The 27,200-nt window shown below is 41.7% G+C and overlaps 2 protein-coding genes across 7 annotated transcripts in view; one reads left to right on the forward strand and one right to left on the reverse strand.

The window, feature by feature from the left end:
- LOC139766820 (quinone oxidoreductase-like protein 2 homolog) overlaps positions 1-6,362 on the reverse strand; it is a 57,880-nt gene extending 51,518 nt beyond the window's left edge. For 2 of the 4 annotated variants that reach the window (XM_071695742.1, XM_071695741.1), the window contains exons 1-2: positions 6,283-6,362; positions 1,645-1,848 (exon numbers count right to left, since the gene is read on the reverse strand). In XM_071695742.1, coding sequence (XP_071551843.1) covers positions 1,645-1,848 — 204 coding nt within the window. In that variant the 5' untranslated portion in view covers positions 6,283-6,362. Of the gene's footprint in view, positions 1-1,644; positions 1,849-6,057; positions 6,156-6,282 lie in introns of those variants that run through there. The other 2 variants (XM_071695743.1, XM_071695745.1) reach the window with 2 other exon arrangements.
- Positions 6,363-13,447: 7,085 nt separating this feature from the next.
- The window catches only part of LOC139766822 (N-acetylated-alpha-linked acidic dipeptidase 2-like), a 140,232-nt gene continuing 126,479 nt past the window's right edge, over positions 13,448-27,200 (forward strand). For all 3 annotated transcript variants that reach the window (XM_071695747.1, XM_071695748.1, XM_071695746.1), the window contains exons 1-2: positions 13,448-13,670; positions 27,017-27,140. In XM_071695747.1, coding sequence (XP_071551848.1) covers positions 13,463-13,670; positions 27,017-27,140 — 332 coding nt within the window. In that variant the 5' untranslated portion in view covers positions 13,448-13,462. The remainder of the gene's footprint in view (positions 13,671-27,016; positions 27,141-27,200) is intronic.

The raw sequence follows: 27,200 nt of genomic DNA on the forward strand, positions 1-27,200 counted from the left end.
CTCCCTAAAAATGTCATTCCACCACCAAAACCCATCCCTGGTCACCCAAGGAAGACTTCTAGATCTACAGATAACCTCCTAACATGAGAAGTATTAAAGCAACCTTGCAATTCAGCTGCCAAACTCAAGAAAAAGCCATCTAAAACTTGTATAAAACATCTCCCAAAGAACATTTCAACAATGCCTACAAAAGGACCTTCATATTCCCTCCCACAAGCCAGCTGCTAAAACCCTATTCATGACGGAAATAAAATGCAAATAAATCACATCTGCAAAGAAATACAAGGACTGCAGATAGCAACAGCGGAGTAAAGTGATTTTTCCAATGAGAGTTCCTTCAAGTTTGTACAGTCGAAGCAGGAGAGGGTGAGGAGGCCAGAGGGTGTCAGTTGTTATGACTAGTTTCACAGTGAAGATGGTGAAACACCCAGACAGTTGATGATCTGGGGTTGCTGAAATGGTGCAATAAGTTGGGAAGGACTGTACTTCTTACCTAAAGACACTACATTGAACAGAAGGCAGTACAGTGAGGTGCTAGAGGACCATCTGCTCTCTTTTCATGAAGTTCACAAGTGTGATCATTTTATGCAGGATAGAAAGATGATGAATTAGTTATAAGAGATATGTAGTCCACAGCTGGAGAGGCCTAGGACCTCCCCAAACCTCAGCCCAAGTGAGAACTGCTGGAACCAGTTCTCAACACCTCATCAGGATCTCTCCTCGAATCATTCAAAAGACCAAGACCCTATGGACACAACATGAACCTAGAATATTTTGGGAACCTTGCCAGTTCCATGCCCAGACATCTGCAGATGGCAATCAAGGCCAAAGGAGAGATGACAAAGTAATACAATGTAAATGTGACACTGCTTCTGAAAATATATGGGGAACTGACAAGCTTTTTTTTCCAGACACTGTATCAGTATTTCAGTATTACAGGTGGAAACTGAAAACCTGCAGCTGTTTGTTGTTGATATTGTTTAGCAATTGATACAGGTATTATGCTCATGTTACTATGATGCTTAGTTACCCTAAACATATAATCTTTCCATTGTATTAATATTTCATGATTTTTTACTGTTAAGTACTTATGTGTGAATAAGTGTAAGAAAATTAATGCTTATCAGTAGCATATAAATCAGTCAGCAATGATGGTGATGCCAAACAACCACAGATTGTCCACATGGGCAGATAAGGTTGTGACACCTTAGCTTTCTGATGACTCAGTATTACACAAACTTTGTTTCATGTGTGAAATTATCAAAAATATTGTATGAATTACCTTTAGGCTATGTGCATGAAAGTGTATATGAAACACAAATGGATTTTGTGTTTAGACTTGGGTCCTATCCCCAAGATATCTCAATATGTACAAGCAAATATTCCAAAATCCAAAAAAATAAAAAATCCAAAACACTTCTGGTCCCAGACATTTCGGATAATGGATACTCAACCTGTACTACATAATTCCTATATATCTGCTCATTCTTCATTCAGTTTACTGTCCTAACTCTATTTGTGGTTACTGTGGTGACTTAAATAATGCTAATGGTCTATACGGATAAGATTTAAACTCTAATATGACAAGAGTATCTTTTTTTTCTTTCTCCATTACTTGAAAAGAAGTGACATTAATTTACTCACCTGTCCATTTTTAAGTTTCTTCCTTTTCATGTCTTGTATTTGCAAGTCTTCTCCAAACTCTTGCAAAACAGCAGCTTTATAAGTGGACGTACACCTTACACTGGATATCATAAGGGTCTTTAATGAATGCTGGACTGATGGAACACCTACAGTTGTGAGTCTGGTCCCAAACTGGCATAAGTGATGCATCATTGTTGATGCCATCTGTTGGATAGTAATAAATATAAGAATACATCAAGCATTTAAACTAAAACAGTAGTTTATCAAACATCAGCAAATCATTACTTGACCGTAGGCTAAAACGGGACATAGAGGCAACTTTGCATTTACATCTTAGTTGGGTGAATCTGTTCTACAACCTCATTTAACCATACACAAATTCCACATCCTATTTTTCATTCAAATTATTTCATTTTTCTTTACATTACAGAAGTAAATCACACCCACAAAGGTATACAAATAAATAGTGTGATTACATGAAGAGAGCATGACACATATGACCTATAAAGACAATCCCTGGAAGTGTCATGAGGTTTCAATTCCTTAAACACTTCTTTTTGGATATCAAGGGTCGTTATTGCCATTTGAGTATAACGACACCATTTCCAATATATATAGTTATCACTTAGTACGTATACTTACCCATCCGTACATTTCTTTTTGTGCATATCACCCTCTGGTTTTCATAATACTTTACAGTTAACCATGCATGTCGTACCTGTAGAAAGTTATTTACTGAGCATATGAGGGGACCATTCTTTCCCGAGTACAGCCTCAGTGATTTCAGCAGTTTCCATAACTTAGTTCCTTTAACACACTAATACAGCCCAAGAAAAATCTCTAAGGTCTTTCTAATTCTGCATTTTGCTTGACTTACAAGGTGATGTTAGAAAACAGCATCATTATATTCGTGAACAAACCTTGAAAAGTATCATTGCTGGTTTTTCCGAAGAGACATCTAATTCAGAGAAATATGAGTTTCTCCAGCAGAATTAAAGGACCATGTATTTGCATTTTGCCACAACTGTTTCTCTAGAGTAATGCCCCTTACACATATTCAGTTCTCTAGCTTCAGTCAAGAAATATGGATGCAATTAAGACCAACATCTCTTTAAATGCTTTTACTTCAGCAATTCAAATATCATGAGACAAATGTGATGAAATCAAGGAAATGGTCCCAGAAAATGAAAGAAAAAAGTGTAGCAGATATATCAACTTGCATACATTTAATCAGTGATATGATTCGATGCAATGTATAGAAAAATATGAAGTTTTTATTCATTTGGAAGCAGGTACATCATGTTGCAAATGACTTTCGGTCATACAAAAAGGATTTCCCATGTTATGAGCCTACTTAAGCATTGTCATGAGTAGCAAATGTGTGATTTTCTTCTAAAATGCTTGTGTACAGTTGAGAGAACACAGTCATTGGTGGAGAGAATCATATTTCACTGAATAATGTTAAATAAGGCAATGCTAGTGAGGGTATCCTATATCAGACAATTTGGTGTTACATAATGTAAAAGAAGGTGAAACATAAAAAAAGACATCAAATAGAACCATGAAAACTTCACCTAGTCGCCAAAATGTACAATAAAAATATACCAATATTAAACAGGTGTGCTGCTGGGATCACATAGCTACTCAGTTTGCCAACTGTCTGTTGGCAACTACATAATCTTAATCATTGACGAATGGAATACTTCAATTACAATATCAAATATTAGAATCAATCTCAACTGCTATGATGGATAAATAAGGTTTTCAAAAGTCCTGTTGATTTTCTAAAAGTGTTTTTCTGTTTATTTTACACCAATTAACCCACATATTCTGTGATCTACAGAAACTCTCACTAGTATTGTTTTCATATTCTACGAATAGTATATTCATAATGATCAATTTGGAATAGAAAAAAAAGGCCACAATTAGATCATCACAGTTGAAAAGAAGAAAATACAAAAAAAAGTAGAAATGAATCAGGGCTCCCAAGATGTCTCTAAATCCTACTCTTAAAGGTAGAAAGGCTATAAGAAGAGGAAAAGATGAAAGGAAGAGGTTTCCACAGCTTAGCTCTTTGAGGGAAGGCAGAAACATTTAATATTTTTCAATAAAAATAAAGCCCTGCAACTATTATTGCAGGTATCATACCAGCACTGCAGTAAAAAAAATCACTCAATATCCAAAGCTTGTGCAGGAAACAATGAGAACGGGAAGATGACATTGGAGATGGAAGAATGGAGTGATAAAGAATTTGAATGATCAGGGCCTGAACATGCACGAAGGTGAAGGGATGCATGGGACAGAGTGAACTGGAATGATGTGGTATACTGGGGTCAACGTGCTATCAAAAGACTGAAGAAGAATGTGGAAAGAGAGAACATTATCTGTGAGGGCAAAATTAGGATTATTTGAAGGTACAGTAGCCCCAATGTTATATGAATGTGAGGCATGGGCTACAGATAAGGCTTTGTAGACAAGGGTAGATCTGTTGGATATTATATGGTTGAGGACAATATGTTGTGTGAGGTGGTTTGATCGAGTAAGTAATGAAAGGGCAATAGAGCTTTGTCGCTGTCTCCCGCGTTTGCGAGGTAGCGCAAGGAAACAGACGAAAGAAATGGCCCAACCCACCCCCATACACATGTATATACATACGTCCACACACGCAAATATACATACCTACACAGCTTTCCATGGTTTACCCCAGACGCTTCACATGCCCCGATTCAATCCACTGACAGCACGTCAACCCCGGTATACCACATCGCTCCAATTCACTCTATTCCTTGCCCTCCTTTCACCCTCCTGCATGTTCAGGCCCCGATCACACAAAATCTTTTTCACTCCATTTTTCCACCTCCAATTTGGTCTCCCTCTTCTCCTCATTCCCTCCACCTCCGACACATATATCCTCTTGGTCAATCTTTCCTCACTCATTCTCTCCATGTGCCCAAACCATTTCAAAACACCCTCTTCTGCTCTCTCAACCACGCTCTTTTTATTTCCACACATCTCTCTTACCCTTACGTTACTTACTCGATCAAACCACCTCACACCACACATTGTCCTCAAACATCTCATTTCCAGCACATCCATCCTCCTGCGCACAAGTCTATCCATAGCCCACGCCTCGCAACCATACAACATTGTTGGAACCACTATTCCTTCAAACATACCCATTTTTGCTTTCCGAGATAATGTTCTCGACTTCCACACATTCTTCAAGGCTCCCAGAATTTTCGCCCCCTCCCCCACCCTATGATCCACTTCCGCTTCCATGGTTCCATCCGCTGCCAGATCCACTCCCAGATATCTAAAACACTTCACTTCCTCCAGTTTTTCTCCATTCAAACTCACCTCCCAATTGACTTGACCCTCAACCCTACTGTACCTAATAACCTTGCTTTTATTCACATTTACTCTTAACTTTCTTCTTTCACACACTTTACCAAACTCAGTCACCAGCTTGTGCAGTTTCTCACATGAATCAGCCACCATCGCTGTATCATCAGCGAACAACAACTGACTCACTTTCCAAGCTCTCTCATCCCCAACAGACTTCATACTTGCCCCTCTTTCCAAAACTCTTGCATTCACCTCCCTAGAGATGTGTGGTAATAAAGGGTGTGGTTGAGAGAACTGAAAAGGTTGTGTTGAAATGGTTTGAACATATGGTGAGAATGAGTGAGGGAAGGTTGATCAAGAAAATATGCATGAGAACAGGGAGATGACAATAAAGATGGATGTGGCTGCTCAGGTGGTACTGTTCCAAGGTTTCTGCTCAGGTGGTACTGCTCCCAGGTGGCTGCTCAAGCTCTCATTCATCTGCTCACATTTTCTGCCTGCTAGCATGACATTCTATCGTGGCTGTGTTTCACATGTTCAATTGTACCACGGGAATCAAAATAAATCTTGGTATCTACAATAAAGATATGCCAGGTTCAGGAGCTGTTGATTTCTACAAGCCTTACATCTAACAATTAGAAAATCCAACCCCTGATCATCATAACCTTACCCCCTATCATTTGACATAATTAAACACTAGAAGCGTCACAAGACTTGTTCAGATAACAAGTTCTTCCTGCAAGTCTTGTTACCACTCCCACAACACACTCCTCACCCAACATCAACCCAAATTTTACCTCAAGCAAACCTACAAATATCCTAAACACACACACACACACACATATATATATATATATATATATATATATATATATATATATATATATATATATATATATTACAATAGTATTTTACAAAATTCATGCCAGAATTTTCTGGTCTATTGAAAATTGTTTACTGAAAAGATGAAACTTAGGTCTAGTTCAGTAATGTAACCTATCCTCAATTAGATTGTTTGAGAAATCTAATCTTACAGAATTACAGAATAAAAACCGTAAATGAACTTACACTAAATTTTGCCAATTCAATTTCAAGTGCATAAAAATATAATCCTTTTCAAATGTTTTGCCGAAGTATCTAAAGGGATTTCCATGACTGTGACAACTGTTTAGTAAAAGTGGTTCAGTCTAATAGGACAAACAAGAATATTTAATAAACCTTTAATCAACTATTATATATCTATCTATATGTCTATTCTTAAATGTTAAATTCATATCGTTCTGTTTAACTTACTATGATAATTTTGAAACAGCTGACCGTCTCTCACCTAGCCTAGCATCCTGAGCCACAGCTGGAGGGGCGGAGCCTGTCTCATACGTCATGATGAAGGGCGGAGCTTTCTTATACGTCATTAAAACGTCATGTACGCCTTTCTTGTAACCACCTAATTAGTCAGGCACATATTTTGTAAGCTGTTAAGCTCAACAAACGTATTCACTTGATGGAAGGGAATAAGAAAATGCTGTAATATCTTTTTTAATGAAAGGATAACGCCTCCTTTTGATTTCTATATAGACAAATAAAGTAGCAATAACAAACTTAGTTCTTATATAGATTTTTCACTATTGAAAAGAGAAAAAGATATGTGCACACACACACACACACATTTTTTTTCATACTATTCGCCCTTTCCCGCATTAGCGAGGTAGCGTTAAGAACAGAGGACTGATCCTTTGAGGGAATAACCTCTCTTGGCCCAGTTCTCTGTTCTTTCTTTTGGAAAATTAAAAACGAGTGGGGACAAGGGAGAAAGAATACTTTCCATGTATTCCCCGCGTGTTGTAGAAGGACACACACACACATACACACAGGGATGTGTGATGTCTCCATGGTTGTTTAATTTGCTTATGGATGGTGTCGTTAAGGAGGTGAATGCAAGAGTTTTGGAAAGAGGGGCAAGTATGAAGTCTGTTGGGGATGAGAGAGCTTGGGAAGTGAGTCAGTTGTTGTTCGCTGATGATACATCGCTGGTGGCAGATTCATGTGAGAAACTGCAGAGGCTGGTGACTGAGTTTGGTAAAGTAAGTGAAAGAAGAAAGCTGAGAGTAAATGTGAATAAGAGTAAGGTTATTAGGTACAGTAGGGTTAGGGTCAAGTCAATTGGGAGGTAAGTTTGAATGGAGAAAAACTGGAGGAAGTAAAGTGTTTTAGATATCTGGGAGTGGATCTGGCAGCGGATGGAACCATGGAAGCGGAAGTGAATCATAGAGTGGGGAAAGGGGCGGAAATTCTGGGAGCCTTGAAGAATGTGTGGAAGTCGAGAACATTATCTCGGAAAGCAAAAATGGGTATGTTTGAAGGAATAGTGGTTCCAACAATGTTGTATGGTTGCGAGGCGTGGGCTATGGATAGAGTTGTGCGCAGGAGGGTGGATGTGGTGGAAATGAGATGTTTGAGGACAATGTGTGGTGTGAAGTGGTTTGGTCGAGTGAGTAATAATAGGTTAAGAGAGATGTGTGGTAATAAAAAGAGTGTGGTTGAGAGAGCAGAAGTGGGTGTTTTGAAATGGTTTGGTCACATGGAGAGAATGAGTGAGGAAAGATTGACCAAGAGGATACATGTGTCAGAGGTGGAGGGAACGAGAAGAAGTGGGAGACCAAATTAGAAGTGGAAAGATGAAGTGAAAAGATTTTGAGTGATCGGGGCCTGAACATGCAGGAAGGTGAAAGGCGTGCAAGGAATAGAGTGAATTGGAACGATGTGGTATACCGGGGTTGACGTGTTGTCAATGGATTGAACCAGGGCATGTGAAGCGTCTGGGGTAAACCATGGAAAGTTGTGTGGGGCCTGGATGTGGAAAGGGAGCTGTGGTTTCGGTGCATTATTACATGACAGCTAGAGACTGAGTGTGAACGAATGGGGCCTTTGTTGTCTTTTCCTAGCGCTGCCTCGCATACATGAGAGGGGAGGGGGTTGTTATTCCATGTGTGGCGAGGTGGCGATGGGAATGAATAAAGGCAGACAGTATGAATCATGTACATGTGTATATATGTATTTGTCTGTGTGTGTATATATATATGTATACAATGAGATGTATAGGTATGTATACTTGCGTGTGTGGACGTGTATGTATATATATGTGTATGTCGGTGGGTTGGGCCATTCTTTCGTCTGTTTCCTTGTGCTTCCTCGCTAACGCGGGAGACAGCGACAAAGCAAAATAGATAAATGATATATATATATATATATATATATATATATATATATATATATATATATATATATATATATATATATATATATATATATATATATATATATATATATATATATATATATATATAAAGGTGCAACTGGAGGGATGTCTGATCATTATCTTGTGGAGGCTAAGGTGAAGATTTGTATGGGTTTTCAGAAAAGAAGAGTGAATGAAGAGGATGGTGAGAGTAAGTGAGCTTGGGAAGGAGACTTGTGTGAGGAGGTACCAGGAGAGACTGAGTACAGAATGGAAAAAGGTGAGAACAATGGAAGTAAGGGGAGTGGGGGAAGGATGGGATGTATTTAGGGAATCAGTGATGGATTGCGCAAAAGATGCTTGTGGCATGAGAAGAGTGGGAGGTGGGTTGATTAGAAAGGGTAGTGAGTGGTGGGATGAAGAAGTAAGATTATTAGTGAAAGAGAAGAGAGAGGCATTTGGACGATTTTTGCAGGGAAAAAATGCAATTGAGTGGGAGATGTCTAAAAGAAAGAGACAGGAGGTCAAGAGAAAGGTGCAAGAGGTGAAAAAGAGGGCAAATGAGAGTTGGGGTGAGAGAGTATCATTAAATTTTAGGGAGAATAAAAAGATGTTCTGGAAGGTGGTAAATAAAGTGCGTAAGACAAGGGAGCAAATGGGAACTTCAGTGAAGGGCGCAAATGGGGAGGTGATAACAAGTAGTGGTGATGTGAGAAAGAGATGGAGTTAGTATTTTGAAGGTTTGTTGAATGTGTTTGATGATAGAGTGGCAGATATAGAGTGTTTTGGTCGAGGTGGTGTGCAAAGTGAGAGGGTTAGGGAAAATGATTTGGTAAACAGAGAAGAGGTAGTAAAAGCTTTGCGGAAGATGAAAGCCGGCAAGACAGCGGGTTTGGATGGTACTGCAGTGGAATTTATTAGAAAAGGGGGTGACTGTATTATTGACTGGTTGGTAAGGTTATTTAATGTATGTATGACTCATGGTGAGGTGCCTGAGGATTGGCGGAATGCGTGCATAGTGCCATTGTACAAAGGCAAAGGGATAAGAGTGAGTGCTCAAATTTCAGAGGTATAAGTTTGTTGAGTATTCCTGGTAAATTATATGGGAGGGTATTGATTGAGAGGGTGAAGGCATGTACAGAGCATCAGATTGGGGAAGAGCAGTGTGGTTTCAGAAGTGGTAGAGGATGTGTGGATCAGGTGTTTGCTTTGAAGAATGTATGTGAGAAATACTTAGAAAAGCAAATGGATTTGTATGTAGCATTTATGGATCTGGAGAAGGCATATGATAGAGTTGATAGAGATGCTCTGTGGAAGGTATTAAGAATATATGGTGTGGGTGGCAAGTTGTTAGAAGCAGTGAAAAGTTTTTATCGAGGATGTAAGGCACGTGTACGTGTAGGAAGAGAGGAAAGTGATTGGTTCTCAGTGAATGTAGGTTTGCGGCAGGGGTGTGTGATATCTCCATGGTTGTTTAATTTGTGTATGGATGGGATTGTTAGGGAGGTGAATGCAAGAGTTTTGGAAAGAGGGGCAAGTATGAAGTCTGTTGTGGATGAGAGAGCTTGGGAAGTGAGTCAGTTGTTGTTCGCTGATGATACAGCGCTGGTGGCTGATTCATGTGAGAAACTGCAGAAGCTGGTGACTGAGTTTGGTAAAGTGTGTGAAAGAAGAAAGTTAAGAGTAAATGTGAATAAGAGCAAGGTACAGTAGGGTTGAGGGTCAAGTCAATTGGGAGGTAAGTTTGAACGGAGAAAAGCTGGAGGAAGTAAAGTGTTTTAGATATCTGGGAGTGGATCTGGCAGCGGATGGAACCATGAAAGTGGAAGTGGATCATATGGTGGGGGAGGGGGCGAAAATCCTGGGAGCCTTGAAGAATGTGTGGAAGTCGAGAACATTATCTCGGAAAGCAAAGATGGGTATGTTTGAAGGGATAGTGGTTCCAACAATTTTGTATGGTTGCGAGGCGTGGGCTATTGATAGAGTTGTGCGCAGGAGGGTGGATGTGCTGGAAATGAGATGTTTGAGGACAATGTGTGGTGTGAGGTGGTTTGATCGAGTAAGTAACGTAAGGGTAAGAGAGATGTGTGGAAATAAAAAGAGCGTGGTTGAGAGAGCAGAAGAGGGTGTTTTGAAATGGTTTGGGCACATGGAGAGAATGAGTGAGGAAAGATTGACCAAGAGGATATATGTGTCGGAGGTGGAGGGAACGAGGAGAAGTGGGAGACCAAATTGGAGGTGGAAAGATGGAGTGAAGAAGACTTTGTGTGATCGGGGCCTGAACATGCAGGAGGGTGAAAGGAGGGCAAGGAATAGAGTGAATTGGATCGATGTGGTATACCGGGGTTGACGTGCTGTCAGTGGATTGAATCAGGGGATGTGAAGCGTCTGGGGTAAACCATGGAAAGCTGTGTAGGTATATTTGCGTGTGTGGACGTGTATGTATATACATGTGTATGGGGGTGGGTTGGGCTATTTCTTTCGTCTGTTTCCTTGCGCTACCTCGCAAACGCGGGAGACAGCAAAAAAAAAAAAAAAAAAAAAAAAATATATATATATATATATATATATATATATATATATATATATATATATATATATATATATATATATTCAGGATCTGAACAAAATTCATTACATTCCGTATGATAATTGTATACATGAGTTGTGGCACCTCAGCAAAAGGAGTGGTAGGTACAGCTGAGGGAGGGAGGGAGGGAGGGTGTTCAGTGTGATGGGGTTAGTCATCTAGTTGGGACCGGAAGGAGCAACATCAGGGAATCATGGAGGATCGCATCAAAATACCATTGACCACTGCGCTTTTCGTGCTTGGGGTATTTTTTGGTGTCTTCGGGATTGGTAAGTTAAGATTGTGTGCAAGTTTGTAGGTTATGCAAGTGTCTAAAGCCATCACATAAGTAGTAAATATCATAGGAACATATAGGTAGAAGCATTAGGAAGAAATTTTAGGTAGAGTAGTAGTTGGAAAGAGCATTATGTAGTAGTCAGTAGGGACATAAGGTAAGAGCCTCGGCAAAACACTGTGCTAGAGTTGCCCTCAGAGATATTGATAGATAAAAGCCATTCCATAGTCATCATGTATCTCCAAGGGGGCAGTTTACCCAGCTTGAGCTACACAGTATTTGTAATTACTGTATTCTTAAAATCTTTATTTTGAAAGGATATTTAAATGGCCATATGTTTAACTGGTAATTTATAATGGTAAGTATTGAAATAATAGTTTCGCTACCTTCCCACAAGACTGACGAGTTTATTGTGAACTATTATCTCCCAGTAAAAGTATATCGTTAAAGTATATCGTTTTATCAAACAGAACTTTCTTAACTATTGATGTAAGTAGTTAAACATAGTTTCACTGGCCGGTCATGTACCTCCGCATAACAACAGCTACAGCAAGATTTTTGAGACTGAATTTAAGACTGTATTCAACTCAAAAACTGGTAAGTTTTCTGATGCAATATTTTTGTCCACATCAATCTTATTCTAAAGTTTATTATCTTTAACGAGTTTACAATTTACTTTTGTATTCTGACCAACTCTGGATACGTGTCATACGCTAAGAGATTTAAAGACAAATAGTTATGTGACGGAAGTCATTAGTCTTCACTAAATGGAAGACAAACCATCTAGTAAAGTCAGATTTTTACTCTGTATTTTTAACTGTGATTCCGGTCGATCGTTGGGTCCATAACTGCATGGCAACAGCAGCTTCCAGCCACGGCCACTGACGCCATCACAGGCGCCACACAGATAGTGTCAGCCGAGGACTTAGCCTCTGTATCAATTTGTTGCTTTACAAAACAGTATTAGCTTTGGCTTCTGTTGTTTTCCTGTGTAAAACCAGATTTATGTGAAGGACGATAAGCCAGGAAACGTAAACATGCGTTCGTTACTAGTTTTATTTTCAGTAAATTCGACTTTCCGAGTATTTCAAGACAGTTTACAGAAACTGACACTTTTCTTCTTCTTGGTAGATTTTCAGACGTGTTACTGCTGGTTCTGATTGCGGAGTGTAGCACTCGTGAACATTAGTTCTGGTAAAGTTATTTGTGCTTTGAATTGGAGACATTTATTTAGATTCCTTTATTAGCAATTCAGATATAAGGAATCATTTGGTGCCACTTTTCATATTTGTCTCCCAGAACAGGATGGACGCTTTCTATGGCCTGGTTTATATATTATGATTGTCTGGCATGACTTGTGCTCATGAAAGGGCACCAAGAAAAATGTCACTGCTTGAATGACAAAAATGCAAGTGGATCGTTTCGTGTTAAGAAGGTAATCATTTAATTAATGTGTGGTAATTTGTAAACACATTATCTAGACTGCAGTCATGCAGGAAATCTATCTATTGCCTGGTTTGCATGAACAGATAACGACTCTGTTTACATTGTGATTCAGAGTTTGGTCAAATTACCATTTAGGACATCCCCTTGTATCGAAGTTGACATTGTCCCTCCCTTCCCCGACTTTTATTTGTGGGAACCGGGGTTTGAGTGAGAGAAATCACAAAGTCGTTATTTGCTATAAGAATGACTGGCCAAACACATTCAAGACAAACTTCGGAAAAACAATTTCAACCCAACATAACAAAATTCGCTGTTTGCCCGACACTACTGATACCCACCCTGAGTTATGAGTCAGGGAGGAGAAAGTTTAGGATATATAGGTAGCGACTTGACTCCTGCAACTCGTTAATCTTTCAAGGCCAACCTGCTCTCCTATCTTGGCAATGAATGAATGAATGATAGAAAAGAGCTTTCCAAGGACAGGGTGGTTGGAGCGGGTGCACCAGGTTTTTGATTCTCTTGATATTTAGGTTGGTCCATTGACTTGACCACATCTAACGCGATGGATTTTCACTGGGGAGCCAAACTATAGATGGCGCTGTTCATTCCCTGGCGTCACGTAGGCCGGAGTGATGTCAGTGGGCGTCAAGGCGGTGCCCTGGGCGTTATCAGTGTTGGTATCTGTGTATGCACCGCGTCCAAGGTTGATTGTGAGCCGGCGGCCGCTGGCCCTTCTGCTGTGGTTGGCAGGCGTTGTGTGCGCCCTATGGTGTACGTGTTTCTTTTTCACTTTTTGTCTTCTTATCAAGTCTGCCTCAAGCTTAGATTTAGGCACTATGGAGGAATAAGATGCTGAAAATTACTTCGACTTGATTCTTGAATACGAGGTAGTGGCCAACTTGATCCTTGAATACGAGGCAGTGGCTCGATGAGTTGGACCTTGTGTGCTAACTGCGAGGACTCGAGGATGTGGCAAGCGTCATTCGTGTGCTCCTTCGCCGTGTACCTACAGCTGACCGAGGCGTACACGGAGAAGTGTTTGAGGGTGAAGGAGACGCTGCTAGCCGCGTTTGTTGTGGACCCGTACGTTGTAATGAGTAGTTTGTCAGCAGGAAGTTGCGCAACGGAGTCACCAGGTGTGTACCAGGCCGAGCTGCGGGATAACTGACAAGGATCTTGCCTTGCTTTCGTGGCTGGACTTCCAGGGAACGTCGGCCAACGGCTCAGAGCAGGGTTACGCGTGGAGGCTCTCGACTTGGACCAGATTCTGGCGCAGGCCAGGGCGGTCATCATGGATGACTAACCCCCCTGGGTTATCGGAAGCGTGCTTTACTGACGCTGCGCTACGTGTGTCCGCCACGAGCCAAAGGTGCTATGTTTGCGACGAAACTCGTCGCCTCTCCAGTACTGACACCTTGGCTCGCCGTCGGAGTAACGCTGTGGATGGAGAAGCACAACGGAGTGTTAGGCGTCGCCCACAGCGTTGCGTGAGGTATTACCAGTGTGGTAGTTTAGGCCACATCGTCTTGCGTGCTCGGGAAACGAGCGAGGAGGGGAGGCGTTTGCGCCAAGTTCCTCTAACTGCATTCAGTGAGTGAGGCGCTGCCGAGTGCTGTGGGGAGTGTGGACAGCGTTTAGTGTCTTATGTTGATAGACTCTGGGTGTTTGCGAAATGTCGTCCACGTCTCGTGTTTTAAGACATGGAAGAAGGGTGGCGTCAGCTTGAGCGGAGCAGTGGCGGTGCGAGGGAACAGACATCGTACATCTCCAACTTGGCAGCGGAGTTTCTGCCGGAGTGCACGTGGTTGCATCAGAGCCACTTTGTTTCACGTTTATCCTTTATGGACGGCGTCAAGCCACTCGGAGGGTTGCATTTAATGTTCAAGGTGGTGTGCAGTTCGGAGCAGAAGAAACTGCGATCTGCGCAGCTGTCGATCAGAGGCTAGAGTGGACGAGCATTCAGTGCGACATATAACCCCGTGATAAATTCTTGGGCAGCAACTTGGAAGTGGTCAGAGAGCGTGGGGCCAGGCATCCTGCGGAATCAGGTAGAGACGTTCTACGCGCCTCACTAGGTCAAAAATTTGTGTGGAGAGCTCGTGAAGTAGGTAGAGGACAGCTGGTTGCTGCTGTACGGCGAAAGTAATTAGGGACCAGCCACAGGTGTGACTGCTCTGATGGCGGTGTTCCAGGTGAGGCTTGTGTTCGATTATAGAGCGCAACTCTCAGTGAGTCGTTCACGGTTGACTCGACGTGTGTGCAGACAGACTGCAGAGGGTGGCGCATGCAAGGTGTGAATGTGTTGGTGATGGACTTTTTTGTCGCGTTTTACGACACGCAGGAAATACCTGGGAAGCATTCTATATACATCCCTTATCCCCAGCGATGGATATATTTATGTATATATATATATATATATATATATATATATATATATATATATATATATATATATATATATATATATATATATATATATATATATTTTAACTATTCGCCATTTCCCGTATTAGCGAGGTAGCACTAAGAACAGAGGACTGGGCCTTTTTTGGAATATCCTCACCTGGCCCCCTCTGTTCCTTCTTTTGGAAAATTTAAAAAAAAAAACGAGAGGGGAGGATTTCCAGTCCCCCGCTCCCTCCCCTTTTAGTCGCCTTCTACGACACGCAGGGAATACGTGGGAAGTATTCTTAATCCCCTATCCCCAGGGATATAATAATAATAATAATAATAATAATAATAGTAATAATAATAATAATAATAATAATAATATAATAATAATAATAATAATAATAATGATATTTATTTTTTATTTTTTTTATTATACTTTGTCGCTGTCTCCCGCGTTTGCGAGGTAGCGCAAGGAAACAGGCGAAAGAAAAGGCCCAACCCCCCCCCCCCCCATACACATGTATATACATACGTCCACACACGCAAATATACATACCTACACAGCTTTCCATGGTTTACCCCAGACGCTTCACATGCCTTGATTCAATCCACTGACAGCACGTCAACCCCGGTATACCACATCGCTCCAATTCACTCTATTCCTTGCCCTCCTTTCACCCTCCTGCATGTTCAGGCCCCGATCACACAAAATCTTTTTCACTCCATCTTTCCACCTCCAATTTGGTCTCCCAAATAACAAAAGACAGCACTCCCTGGTTCCTTCTTACATTCCATTTTTTAGAAATTGAAATACAGGGAGGGAAAAGTTTCCAGGCCCCTGCACCTGCTCCCATTATTTACCTTCTAAGACATCAAAGAAATATGTTGAGAATTCTTTCTCCCCTACCCTAGGGAGCTAGAGATGAAAAGGTGGGAGAAGTGTCTTAATAAAAAGAGTGTGGTTGACAGAGCTGAGGAGGGTGTGCTGAAATGGTTTGAACTTATGGATAGAATGAATAGGGATATATGTGTCAGAAGTGGAGGGAAAAAGGAGAATGGGAGGACCAAATTGGAGATGGAAGGATGGTGTAAAAAACATTTTGAGTGACTGGGGCCTGAACATGCAGAAGGGTGAAAGGCATGAATGGGATAAAAGAACTGGAACTATGTCTTATACAGTGATCTACAGTAGATATACTGTCTCCCGCGTTTGCGAGGTAGCGCAAGGAAACAGACGAAAGAAATGGCCCAACCCACCCCCATACACATGTATATACATACGTCCACACACGCAAATATACATACCTACACAGCTTTCCATGGTTTACCCCAGACGCTTCACATGCCTTGATTCAATCCACTGACAGCACGTCAACCCCGGTATACCACATCGCTCCAATTCACTCTATTCCTTGCCCTCCTTTCACCCTCCTGCATGTTCAGGCCCCGATCACACAAAATCTTTTTCACTCCATCTTTCCACCTCCAATTTGGTCTCCTTCTTCTCCTCGTTCCCTCCACCTCCGACACATATATCCTCTTGGTCAATCTTTCCTCACTCATTCTCTCCATTTGCCCAAACCATTTCAAAACACCCTCTTCTGCTCTCTCAACCACGCTCTTTTTATTTCCACACATCTCTCTTACCCTTACGTTACTTACTCGATCAAACCACCTCACACCACACATTGTCCTCAAACATCTCATTTCCAGCACATCCATCCTCCTGCGCACAACTCTATCCATAGCCCACGCCTCGCAACCATACAACATTGTTGGAACCACTATTCCTTCAAACATACCCATTTTTGCTTTCCGAGATAATGTTCTCGACTTCCACACATTCTTCAAGGCTCCCAGAATTTTCGCCCCCTGACCACCCTATGATCCACTTCCGCTTCCATGGTTCCATCCGCTGCCAGATCCACTCCCAGATATCTAAAACTCTTCACTTCCTCAAGTTTTTCTCCATTCAAACTCACCTCCCAATTGACTTGACCCTCAACCCTACTGTACCTAATAACCTTGCTCTTATTCACATTTACTCTTAACTTTCTTCTTTCACACACTTTACCAAACTCAGTCACCAGCTTCTGCAGTTTTTCACATGAATCAGCCACCAGCGCTGTATCATCAGCGAACAACAACTGACTCACTTCCCAAGCTCTCTCATCCCCAACAGACTTCATACTTGCCCCTCTTTCCAAAACTCTTGCATTCACCTCCCTAACAACCCCATCCATAAACAAATTAAACAACCATGGAGACATCACACACCCCTGCCGCAAACCTACATTCACTGAGAACCGATCACTTTCCTATCTTCCTACACGTACACATGCCTTACATCCTCGATAAAAACTTTTCACTGCTTCTAACAACTTGCCTCCCACACCATATATTCTTAATACCTTCCACAGAGCATCTCTATCAACTCTATCATATGCCTTCTCCAGATCCATAAATGCTACATACAAATCCATTTGCTTTTCTAAGTATTTCTCACATACATTCTTCAAAGCAAACACCTGATCCACACATCCTCTACCACTTCTGAAACCACACTGCTCTTCCCCAATATATATATATATATATATATATATATATATATATATATATATATATATATATATATATATATATATATATATATATATATATTGATACGAAGTCAATACTTATTCGGACAAGCTCGCCAGTAACATATGTATGTTACAAATACTGTACTGATCCTTGTCTTTGCAAGGACGTTAGATTTGTTATGTTGCACAACTCAGGATAACACTATCTTAACGTTATGGGATTATAACAAACACCAGGGTTAGAATTACTTGTAATGAAAGAATTCAAATGTACAAGGTGAACACATAGATCAGGCGTGAATCATTTAGGTTAACACTGAACATGAGTTTAACAGTGAACATGAGTTAACATTCCAGATAAGATTTCAAACCAGATCTCTTTCCTTTGTGACAATTTGTTCGATAACATTGCACTTAGTTAGACCTGACGTGACACAGTAAACATCATCGTTACACTTAGCTAAACCTGACGTGACACAGTAAACATCTTACAAACTAGGGTAGCAGTGGCTACGGGGTTCGAGACACGGAAAGCCTACATTACCTTGCTGGGCTCGAGACTGCTGAAGGAATCGACTCCCAGACGATCGTCTGAGCCTTTTATCTGAAGGACCAGCAAGGCAGGGACAGCTAGCCACGCCTTGACCCGCCACCTATGGTTATGATAGGTCGGAATGACACAATTGCCCTTGATAGGTCAAAAGACTGATTGTCATGCCCTCATCTTGACGTGATTGGCAGAAGGAGGCCTAAGGTCCGGCCCACATGGCGTGAATTCAAACTACTTTGTTCCCTTGTCCACGTCAGCAGCGAACGTACGGGATGACATACCCCGCAGCTGGCCCCACGCCTTGATCTGACGCCGCTGATAAGGGTTTGGGTGCTGGAGGACTGGTAAACATCTGCTTCAACACAGAATTACTAAGGCAAATAACTCGGTCAGGGAAGTGAGGTCCGAGCCGATAGCAACAACACCCTACACAAAGGCACACTATACACAAAGACACACCATACACGTATACGAACATGTGGACTATATATATTGCTTTGTCGCTGTCTCCCGCGTTAGCGAGGTAGGGCAAGGAAACAGACGAAAGAATGGCCCAACCCACCCACATACACATGCATATACATACACGTCCGCACACGCAAATATACATAAATATACATCTTAACGCATACATATATATACGCACACCAACATATACATATATACACATGTACGTGATTCATACTGTCTGCTTTTACTCATTCCCATCGCCACCCCGCCACACATGAAACAACAACCCCTTTTCCCGCATGTGCGCGAGGTAGCGCTACGAAAAGACAACAAAGGCCACTCTCGTTCACACTCAGTCTCTAGCTGTCATGTACTAATGCACCGAAACTACAGCTCCCTTTCCACATCCAGGCCCCACAGAACTTTCCATGGTTTACCCCAGACGCTTCACATGCCCTGGTTCAATCCATTGACAGCACGTCGACCCTGGTATACCACATCCTTCCAATTCACTCTATTCCTTGCACGCCTTTCACCCTCCTGCATGTTCAGGCCCCGATCACTCAAAATCTTCACTCCATCTTTCCACCTCCAATGTGGTCTCCTACTTCTCGTTCCCTCCACCTCTGACACATATATCCTCTTGGTCATTCTTTCCTCACTCATTCTCTCCATGTGACCAAACTATTTCAAAACACCCTCGTCTGCTCTCTCAACCACACTCTTTTTATTACCACACATCTCTCTTACCCTATTATTACTTACTCGATCAAACCACCTCACACCACATATTGTCCTCAAACATCTCATTTCCAGCACATCCACCCTCCTGCGCACAACTCTATCCATAGCCCACGCCTCGCAACCATATTACATTGTTGGAACCACTATTCCTTCAAACATACCCATTTTTGCTTTCCAAGATAATGTTCTCGACTTCCACACATTCTTCAACGCACCCAGAACTTTCGCCCCCTCCCCCACCCTATGATTCACTTTCGCTTCCATGGTTGCAACCGCTGCCAAATCCGCTCCCAGATAGCTAAAACACTTCACTTCCTCCAGTTTTTCTCCATTCAAACTTACCTCCCAATTGACTTGTCCCTCAACCCTACTGTACCTAACAACCTTGCTCTTATTCACGTTTATTCTCAGCTTTCTTCTTTCACACACTTTACCAAACTCAGTCACCAGCCTCTGCAGTTTCTCACACGAATCAGCCACTAGCGTTGTATTATCAGCGAACAACAACTGATTCACTTCCCAAGCTCTCTCATCCACAACAGACAGCATACTTGCACCTCTTTCCAAAACTCTTGCATTCACCTCCCTAACAACCCTCCATAAACAAATCAAACAACCATGGAGACATCACACACCCCTGCCGTAAACCTACATTCACTGAGAACCAATCACTTTCCTCTCTTCCTACACGTACACATGCCTTACATCCTCGATAGACACTTTTCACTGCTTCTAACAACTTGCCTCCCACACCATATATTTTCAATACCGTCCACAGAGTATCATATGCCTTCTCCAGATCCATAAATGCTACATACAAATCCATTTACTTTTCTAAGTATTTCTCACATACATTCTTCAAAGCAAACACCTGATCCACACATCCTCTACCACTTCTGAAACCACACTGCTCTTCCCCAATCTGATGCTCTGTACATGCCTTCACCCTCAGAATCAATACCCTCCCATATAATATCCCAGAAATACTCAACAAACTTATACCTCTGTAACTTGAGCACTCACTTTTATCCCCTTTGCCTTTGTACAATGGCACTATGCAAGCATTCCGCCAATCCTCAGGCACCTCACCATGAGTCATACATACATCAAATAACCTTAACAACCAGTCAAGAATACAGTCACCCCTTTTTTAATAAATTACACTGCAATACCATCCAAACCCGCCGCCTTGCCGGCTTTCATCTTCCGCAAAGCTTTTCCTACCTCTTCTCTGTTTACCAAATCATCTTCCCCAACGCTCTCACTTTGCACACCACCTCGACCAAAACACCCTATATCTGCCACTCTATCATCAAACACATTCAACAAACCTTCAAAATACTCACTCCATCTCCTTCTCACATCACCACTACTTGTTATCACCTCCCCATTAGCCCCCTTCACTGAAGTTCCCATTTGTTCCCTTGACTTACGCACTCTATTTACCTCCTTCCAAAACATCTTAAATTCTCTCTAAAATTTAATGATTCTCAGCTTAACTCTCATTTGCCTTCTTTTTCAACTCTTGCACCTTTCTCTTGACCTCCTGCCTCTTTCTTTTATACATCTCCCACTCATTTGCATCATTTCCCTGCAAAAATCGTCCAAATGCCTCTCTCTTCTCTTTCACTAATAATCTTACATCTTCATCCCACCACTCACTACCCTTTCTAATCTGCCCACCCCCCACGCTTCTCATGCCACAAGCATCTTTTGCACAAGCCATCACTGCTTTTCTAAATACATCCCATTCCTCCCCCACTCCCCTTACGTCCTCTGTTCTCACCTTTTTCCATTCTGTACTCAGTCTCTCCTGGTACTTCCTCACACAAGTCTCCTTCCCAAGCTCACTTACTCTCGCCACTCTTTTCACCCCAACATTCTCTCGTTTTTTCTGAAAACCTCTACAAATCCACCTTCGCCTCCACAAGATAATGATCAGACATCCATCCAGTTGCACCTCTCAGCACATTATCATCCAAAAGTCTCTTTCGCGCGCATATCAATTACCACATAATCCAGTTACGCTCTCTGGCCATCTCTCTTACTCACATACGTATACTTATGTATATCTCTCTTTTTAAACCAGGTATTCCCAATCACCAATCCTTTTTCAGCACATAAATCTACAAGCTCTTCACCATATCCATTTACAACACTGAACACCCCATGTACACCAATTTATCCCTCAACTGCCAAATTACTCACCTTTGCATTCAAATCACCCATCACTATAACCTGGTCTCGTGCATCAAAACTACTAACACGCTCACTCAGTTGCTCCCAAAACACTTGCCTCTCATGATCTTCTCATGCCCAGGTGCATATGCACCAATAATCACCCATCTCTCTCCATCCACTTTCAGTTTTACCCATATCAATCTAGAGTTTACTTTCTTACATTCTATCACATACTCCCACTACTCCTGTTTCAGGAGTAGTGCTACTCCTTCCCTTGCTCTTGTCCTCTCACTAACCCCTGACTTTACTCCCAAGACATTCTCCAACCACTCTTCCCCTTTACCCTTGAGCTTCGTTTCACTCAGAGCCAAAACATCCAGGTTCCTTTCCTCAAACATACTACCTATCTCTCCTCTTTTCTCATCTTGGTTACATCCACACACATTTAGACACCCCACTCTGAGCCTTCGAGGAGGATGAGCACTCCCCGCGTGACTCCTTCTTCTGTTTCCCCTTTTAGAAAGTTAAAATACAAGGAGGGGAGGGTTCCCAGCCCCCGCTCCTGTCCCCTTTAGCCACCTTTTACGACACGTGAGGAATGCGTGGGAAGTATTCTTAATCCCCTATCCCCAGGGATATATATATATATATATATATATATATATATATATATATATATATATATATATATATATATATATATATATATATATATATATATATATATTCCTACGAGTCCACGGGGAAAATGAAACACGAAAAATTCCATGGTCTCGTAGGAATATCTTGATCACGCGCAAAATTGCGATCCTTTCCAAAATATATATGTATATATTCTTTTTTTTTCCTTTTTTTCATACTATTCGCCATTTCCCGCGTTAGCGAGGTAGCATTAAGAACATCGGACTAGGCCTTTGAAGGAATATCCTCGCCTGGCCCCCTTCTCTGTTCCTTCTTTTGGAAAATTTTAAAAAACAAAAAAAAAACGAGAGGGGATTATTTCCAGCCCCCCGCTCCCTCCCCTTTTAGTCGCCTTCTACGACACGCAGGGAATACGTGGGAAGTATTCTTTCTCCTCTATCCCCAGGGAGGATATATATATATTCTTCTATATGGTGTGGGAGGCAAGTTGTTAGAAGCAGTGAAAAGTTTTTATCGAGGATGTAAGGCATGTGTACGTGTAGGAAGAGAGGAAAGTGATTGGTTCTCAGTGAATGTAGGTTTGCGGCAGGGGTGTGATGTCTCCATTGTTGTTTAATTTGTTTATGGATGGGGTTGTTAGGGAGGTAAATGCAAGAGTTTTGGAAAGAGGGGCAAGTATGAAGTCTGTTGGGGATGAGAGAGCTTGGGAAGTGAGTCAGTTGTTGTTCGCTGATGATACAGCGCTGGTGGCTGATTCATGTGAGAAACTGCACAAGCTGGTAACTGAGTTTGGTAAAGTGTGTGAAAGAAGAAAGTTAAGAGTAAATGTGAATAAGAGCAAGGTTATTAGGTACAGTAGGGTTGAGGGTCAAGTCAATTGGGAGGTAAGTTTGAATGGAGCAAAACTGGAGGAAGTAAAGTGTTTTAGATATCTGGGAGTGGATCTGGCAGCGGATGGAACCATGGAAGCGGAAGTGGATCATAGGGTGGGGGAGGGGGCGAAAATCATGGGAGCCTTGAAGAATGTGTGGAAGTCGAGAACATTATCTCGGAAAGCAAAAATGGGTATGTTTGAAGGAATAGTGGTTCCAACAATGTTGTATGGTTGCGAGGCGTGGACTATGGATAGAGTTGTGCGCAGGAGGATGGATGTGCTGGAAATGAGATGTTTGAGGACAATGTGTGGTGTGAGGTGGTTTGATCGAGTAAGTAACGTAAGGGTAAGAGAGATGTGTGGAAATAAAAAGAGCGTGGTTGAGAGAGCAGAAGAGAGTGTTTTGAAATGGTTTGGGCACATGGAGAGAATGAGTGAGGAAAGATTGACCAAAGGATATATGTGTCGGAGGTGGAGGGAACGAGGAGAAGTGGGAGACCAAATTGGAGGTGGAAAGATGGAGTGAAAAAGATTTTGTGTGATCGGGGCCTGAACATGCAGGAGGGTGAAAGGAGGGCAAGGAATAGAGTGAATTGGATCGATGTGGTATACCGTGGTTGACGTGCTGTCAGTGGATTGAATCAGGGCATGTGAAGCGTGTGGGGTAAACCATGGAAAGCTGTGTAGGTATGTATATTTGCGTGTGTGGACGTATGTATATACATGTGTTTGGGGGTGGGTTGGGCCATTTCTTTCGTCTGTTTCCTTGCGCTACCTCGCAAACGCGGGAGACAGCGGCAAAAAAAAAGAAAAAAAAATATATACATACATATATATATATATATATATATATATATATATATATATATATATATATATATATATATGGCTGGAAATCCTCCCCTCTCATTTTTTTCTTGATTTTCCAAAAGAAGGAACAGAGAAGGGGGCCAGGTGAGGATATTCCCTTAAAGGCCCAGTCCTCTGTTCTTAACGCTACCTCGCTAACGCGGGAAATGGCGAATAGTTTGAAATATATATATATATATATATATATATATATATATATATATATATATATATATATATATATATATATATAATGTCATTGGTTTTATGAAAACAAGTATGTGTAGAGACTGGTGAACCAGAAATGCTTAGTGCAAAAGAATACAAACGAAATGAGACAATTGATCGGCTATAGAAGGCGAGCCAGCCATTGCTGCTGCTGCAGATGTTTTTACTGCCACCTGTACGTACTACATACAACACCAGCAGTCAAGCCAAACATCACATGATGTTTCCTCTAGCAACGTCTAAATGTTATTTGACACATGTTTAGTACATATTTGATCAGCGTATCTCTGAACCCTTCTGTCTGGTTTTGTTTATTGTTTACATCTCTGATCTGCCACCTGGTACTATCGTGAAAAAGATGAACGCTAGTGCTATTTGTACGGTAAAATACATGTTGAAGAAATAAGTTTACGTGAAATCCCGTCACAACTGGCGGTATGTAGGTGGTGGACTGGGATGGGCTGGACAATGTACAACTTGTGTAGTGCACCAAAGTCCGTTTGTTGGTCACAGTTTATCATGTGATATTCTGTTGAGTCAACTACTGTATAATTCATTGTTTCATCTTTTCGGTGAATACTATTAGTGGTTAATGATCTAGTATATAAGACTTTATCGGAATAAAAATTCATTAGACCGTACGATAACTGTACGTTAAATGCGGCAGCGCACATAAACAGAATACGATGAGATAAAACCAGTTGTTACCGAGTCTGTGAAAGTATAGATCATGTTAAGAGATTGGCGCCGCATCCCACTGAGTGACATATCTTGCGTGCTTGGTGCATTTACCTGTGTTATTGGAATTGGTAAGTCAAAGATGGAAGTTATGTACAGCATACATTCCACCTAGTGTACACAGACCACAAACTTTCGTCACGAATTTCGATATACTAAATTCTTTTGATGAATGGTAACTTTCTGAAGTAAAGTTTACCGATTGCAGTATTTCTGAAGTTGGAGATTGTGGGCGTTCGTTGTAGCGGGTGTTCTGGTTAGGTTTGCTGAAGTGGTGTATCTGAGAGGGGCACGCTAATCAACAACAATGCTTTCTTGACTAGGTTCTACAAAGTGGGGTAACAGGGCTTCTGTGGGAGGAGGTATGGAGGTCCCACAGACCTGCCGAAGGTGGACGTCGGAGAGAGGCACCAATACTAGTTAAATGAAAGTATGAGGATCACACCACTTGCATTATTTGTAATCCCTCAGGGTTCTCTGACCGCAATCTTGTTTTACACTGAACTGATCACCCCCGTCCTCCATACCCCTTTAAACGGATGTTGCCTGTAGGGGGAACTCTGTGGTTATCTCTACTCAGCTACTTTGACACTCCTTGAGATGGGTACTGCTTATGTAGCCGGGATGCCTCATGTTGTACTGAAGGCACAGCAGAGGTTATCTTGGCGGGGTTAGAGGCCTGCGGCCTATCTATTAAAACTTTTTTTCTGTCTTGGTTTGATCGCTCTTGCTCTGGTGCCTGTCGTATCTTCCCTTCCTCAAAAACCCACCTCACTTTCACTTATCTGAATCCTGGCAAAGCTGTTCTTGGGAGAGCCAAGCGTACTTCGTAAAGTGTGCAGCATTAACTACATAATAGTAGTTAATGCTGCACACTTTATGAAGTACGCTTGGCTCTCCCAAGAACAGCTTTGCCAGGATTCAGATAAGTGAAAGTGAGGTGGGTTTTTGAGGAAGGGAAGATACGACAGGCACCAGAGCAAGAGCGATCAAACCAAGACAGAAAAAAAGTTTTAATAGATAGGCCGCAGGCCTCTAACCCCGCCAAGATAACCTCTGCTGTGCCTTCAGTACAACATGAGGCATCCCGGCTACATAAGCAGTAGCTACATTAACTACTTTTTGGCTCAACCAAAATCATCTCCAACAGCTAATGCAGTTCGACCTTTTCCTCTTTACCGTTCTGATCAACCTCTTGCAAAGTAAATAACTGATAAAGTTGCTCTTTCTGATCCCTTGTTTTCCTCTCTCGGCTGTGGATGATTGATACTATTCCTCGGCCCTCATATCTCTCTGAACCTATGCCGTTTCCCGTTTTCTCCCGCGAGTTTTTCCAGATCCAGGTGGACAAGGTGTAAAGCTGATGACACTTCCCCGTGTTCTATGGGAGTCTGCCTCTGAGCCATCACCTGTCCTTGTTCTCTTGTTTCTTTTTTTTTATCTAAAATCCTAGACTTTCCCTTCCGTTTGGAAGCACGTCTTAGTGCAGCCCATCCCTAAGCAAGGAGACCACTGTAACCCATCCATTTGTAAGTCCAATGCTCTCATTTTTGCTCTCTCCTAAGTCTTTAAAACTCGTAAACTCTTTCTCAAATATAGGAATGCCATTCCCTTGTGTCACACACTAGCATGGATTTCGCTGTACTGATTCTGTTGATCTCTCATGACTCGCCCACCTATGGTCATCTCTCGGGATTTTTTTTCTTATAGCCTTTGACATATCCAGAACATCTGACAAGGTGTGACGCAAGTCTTAGCTTTTCAAACTCCCTCCCTCACTTTGATTTCAGTGCATTTTGTTCTTTGTTTCTTTCTCTGCTTCCCTCGTTTTCTGGTTCCCTCTGTTCTCTAATACATAATTTCTTCTCTGGCTGTTTCATGGCAAAAGTCATCAGTGGAGCGACATCCCCTCATATCCTGTTAACAGAGGTGTTCCTCAGGGTTCTGTTCTGTCACCTGCTGTTTCTTCTCTCAATAAATGATCTTCTCTTCTACATCTAACCGTATTCACTCTTATCCAGATTATTTGACTTAACACACTTCATCTCTCTCTTCCTCCCTTCCTTTAATACCCGCACTGATCATATATCCTCGCTGTTCAGTGTCCCGGATGAGGAGGAGGTAACTTTAATGGTGCTTTCGGTACATATTTTTGGAGACCATGTTTAGTTGTTTATCCTTACTGAGAGTTCACCCTAGCCAGTTATACTATTGAAAGTTAGTTAATTTTACATTTGTCTTCATTCTTAACAGTGGGAATAGTATTGTTGTCTGCTGACCCGAGAGATGTATACAGGAGGCATGGAACACCCCTTGTTGTGGTGGAGGAGTACATCGCTGACAATATTGAACCAGACAACATAAGGGCTTTCCTCAGGTAAGACGTTCATATGTTTATTAGCTTCACATTACTTTTGATAATTACGAAATGCAAGTG

This window comes from Panulirus ornatus, chromosome 58 (assembly GCF_036320965.1).
Source record: "Panulirus ornatus isolate Po-2019 chromosome 58, ASM3632096v1, whole genome shotgun sequence".
Lineage (NCBI taxonomy): Eukaryota > Metazoa > Arthropoda > Malacostraca > Decapoda > Palinuridae > Panulirus > Panulirus ornatus.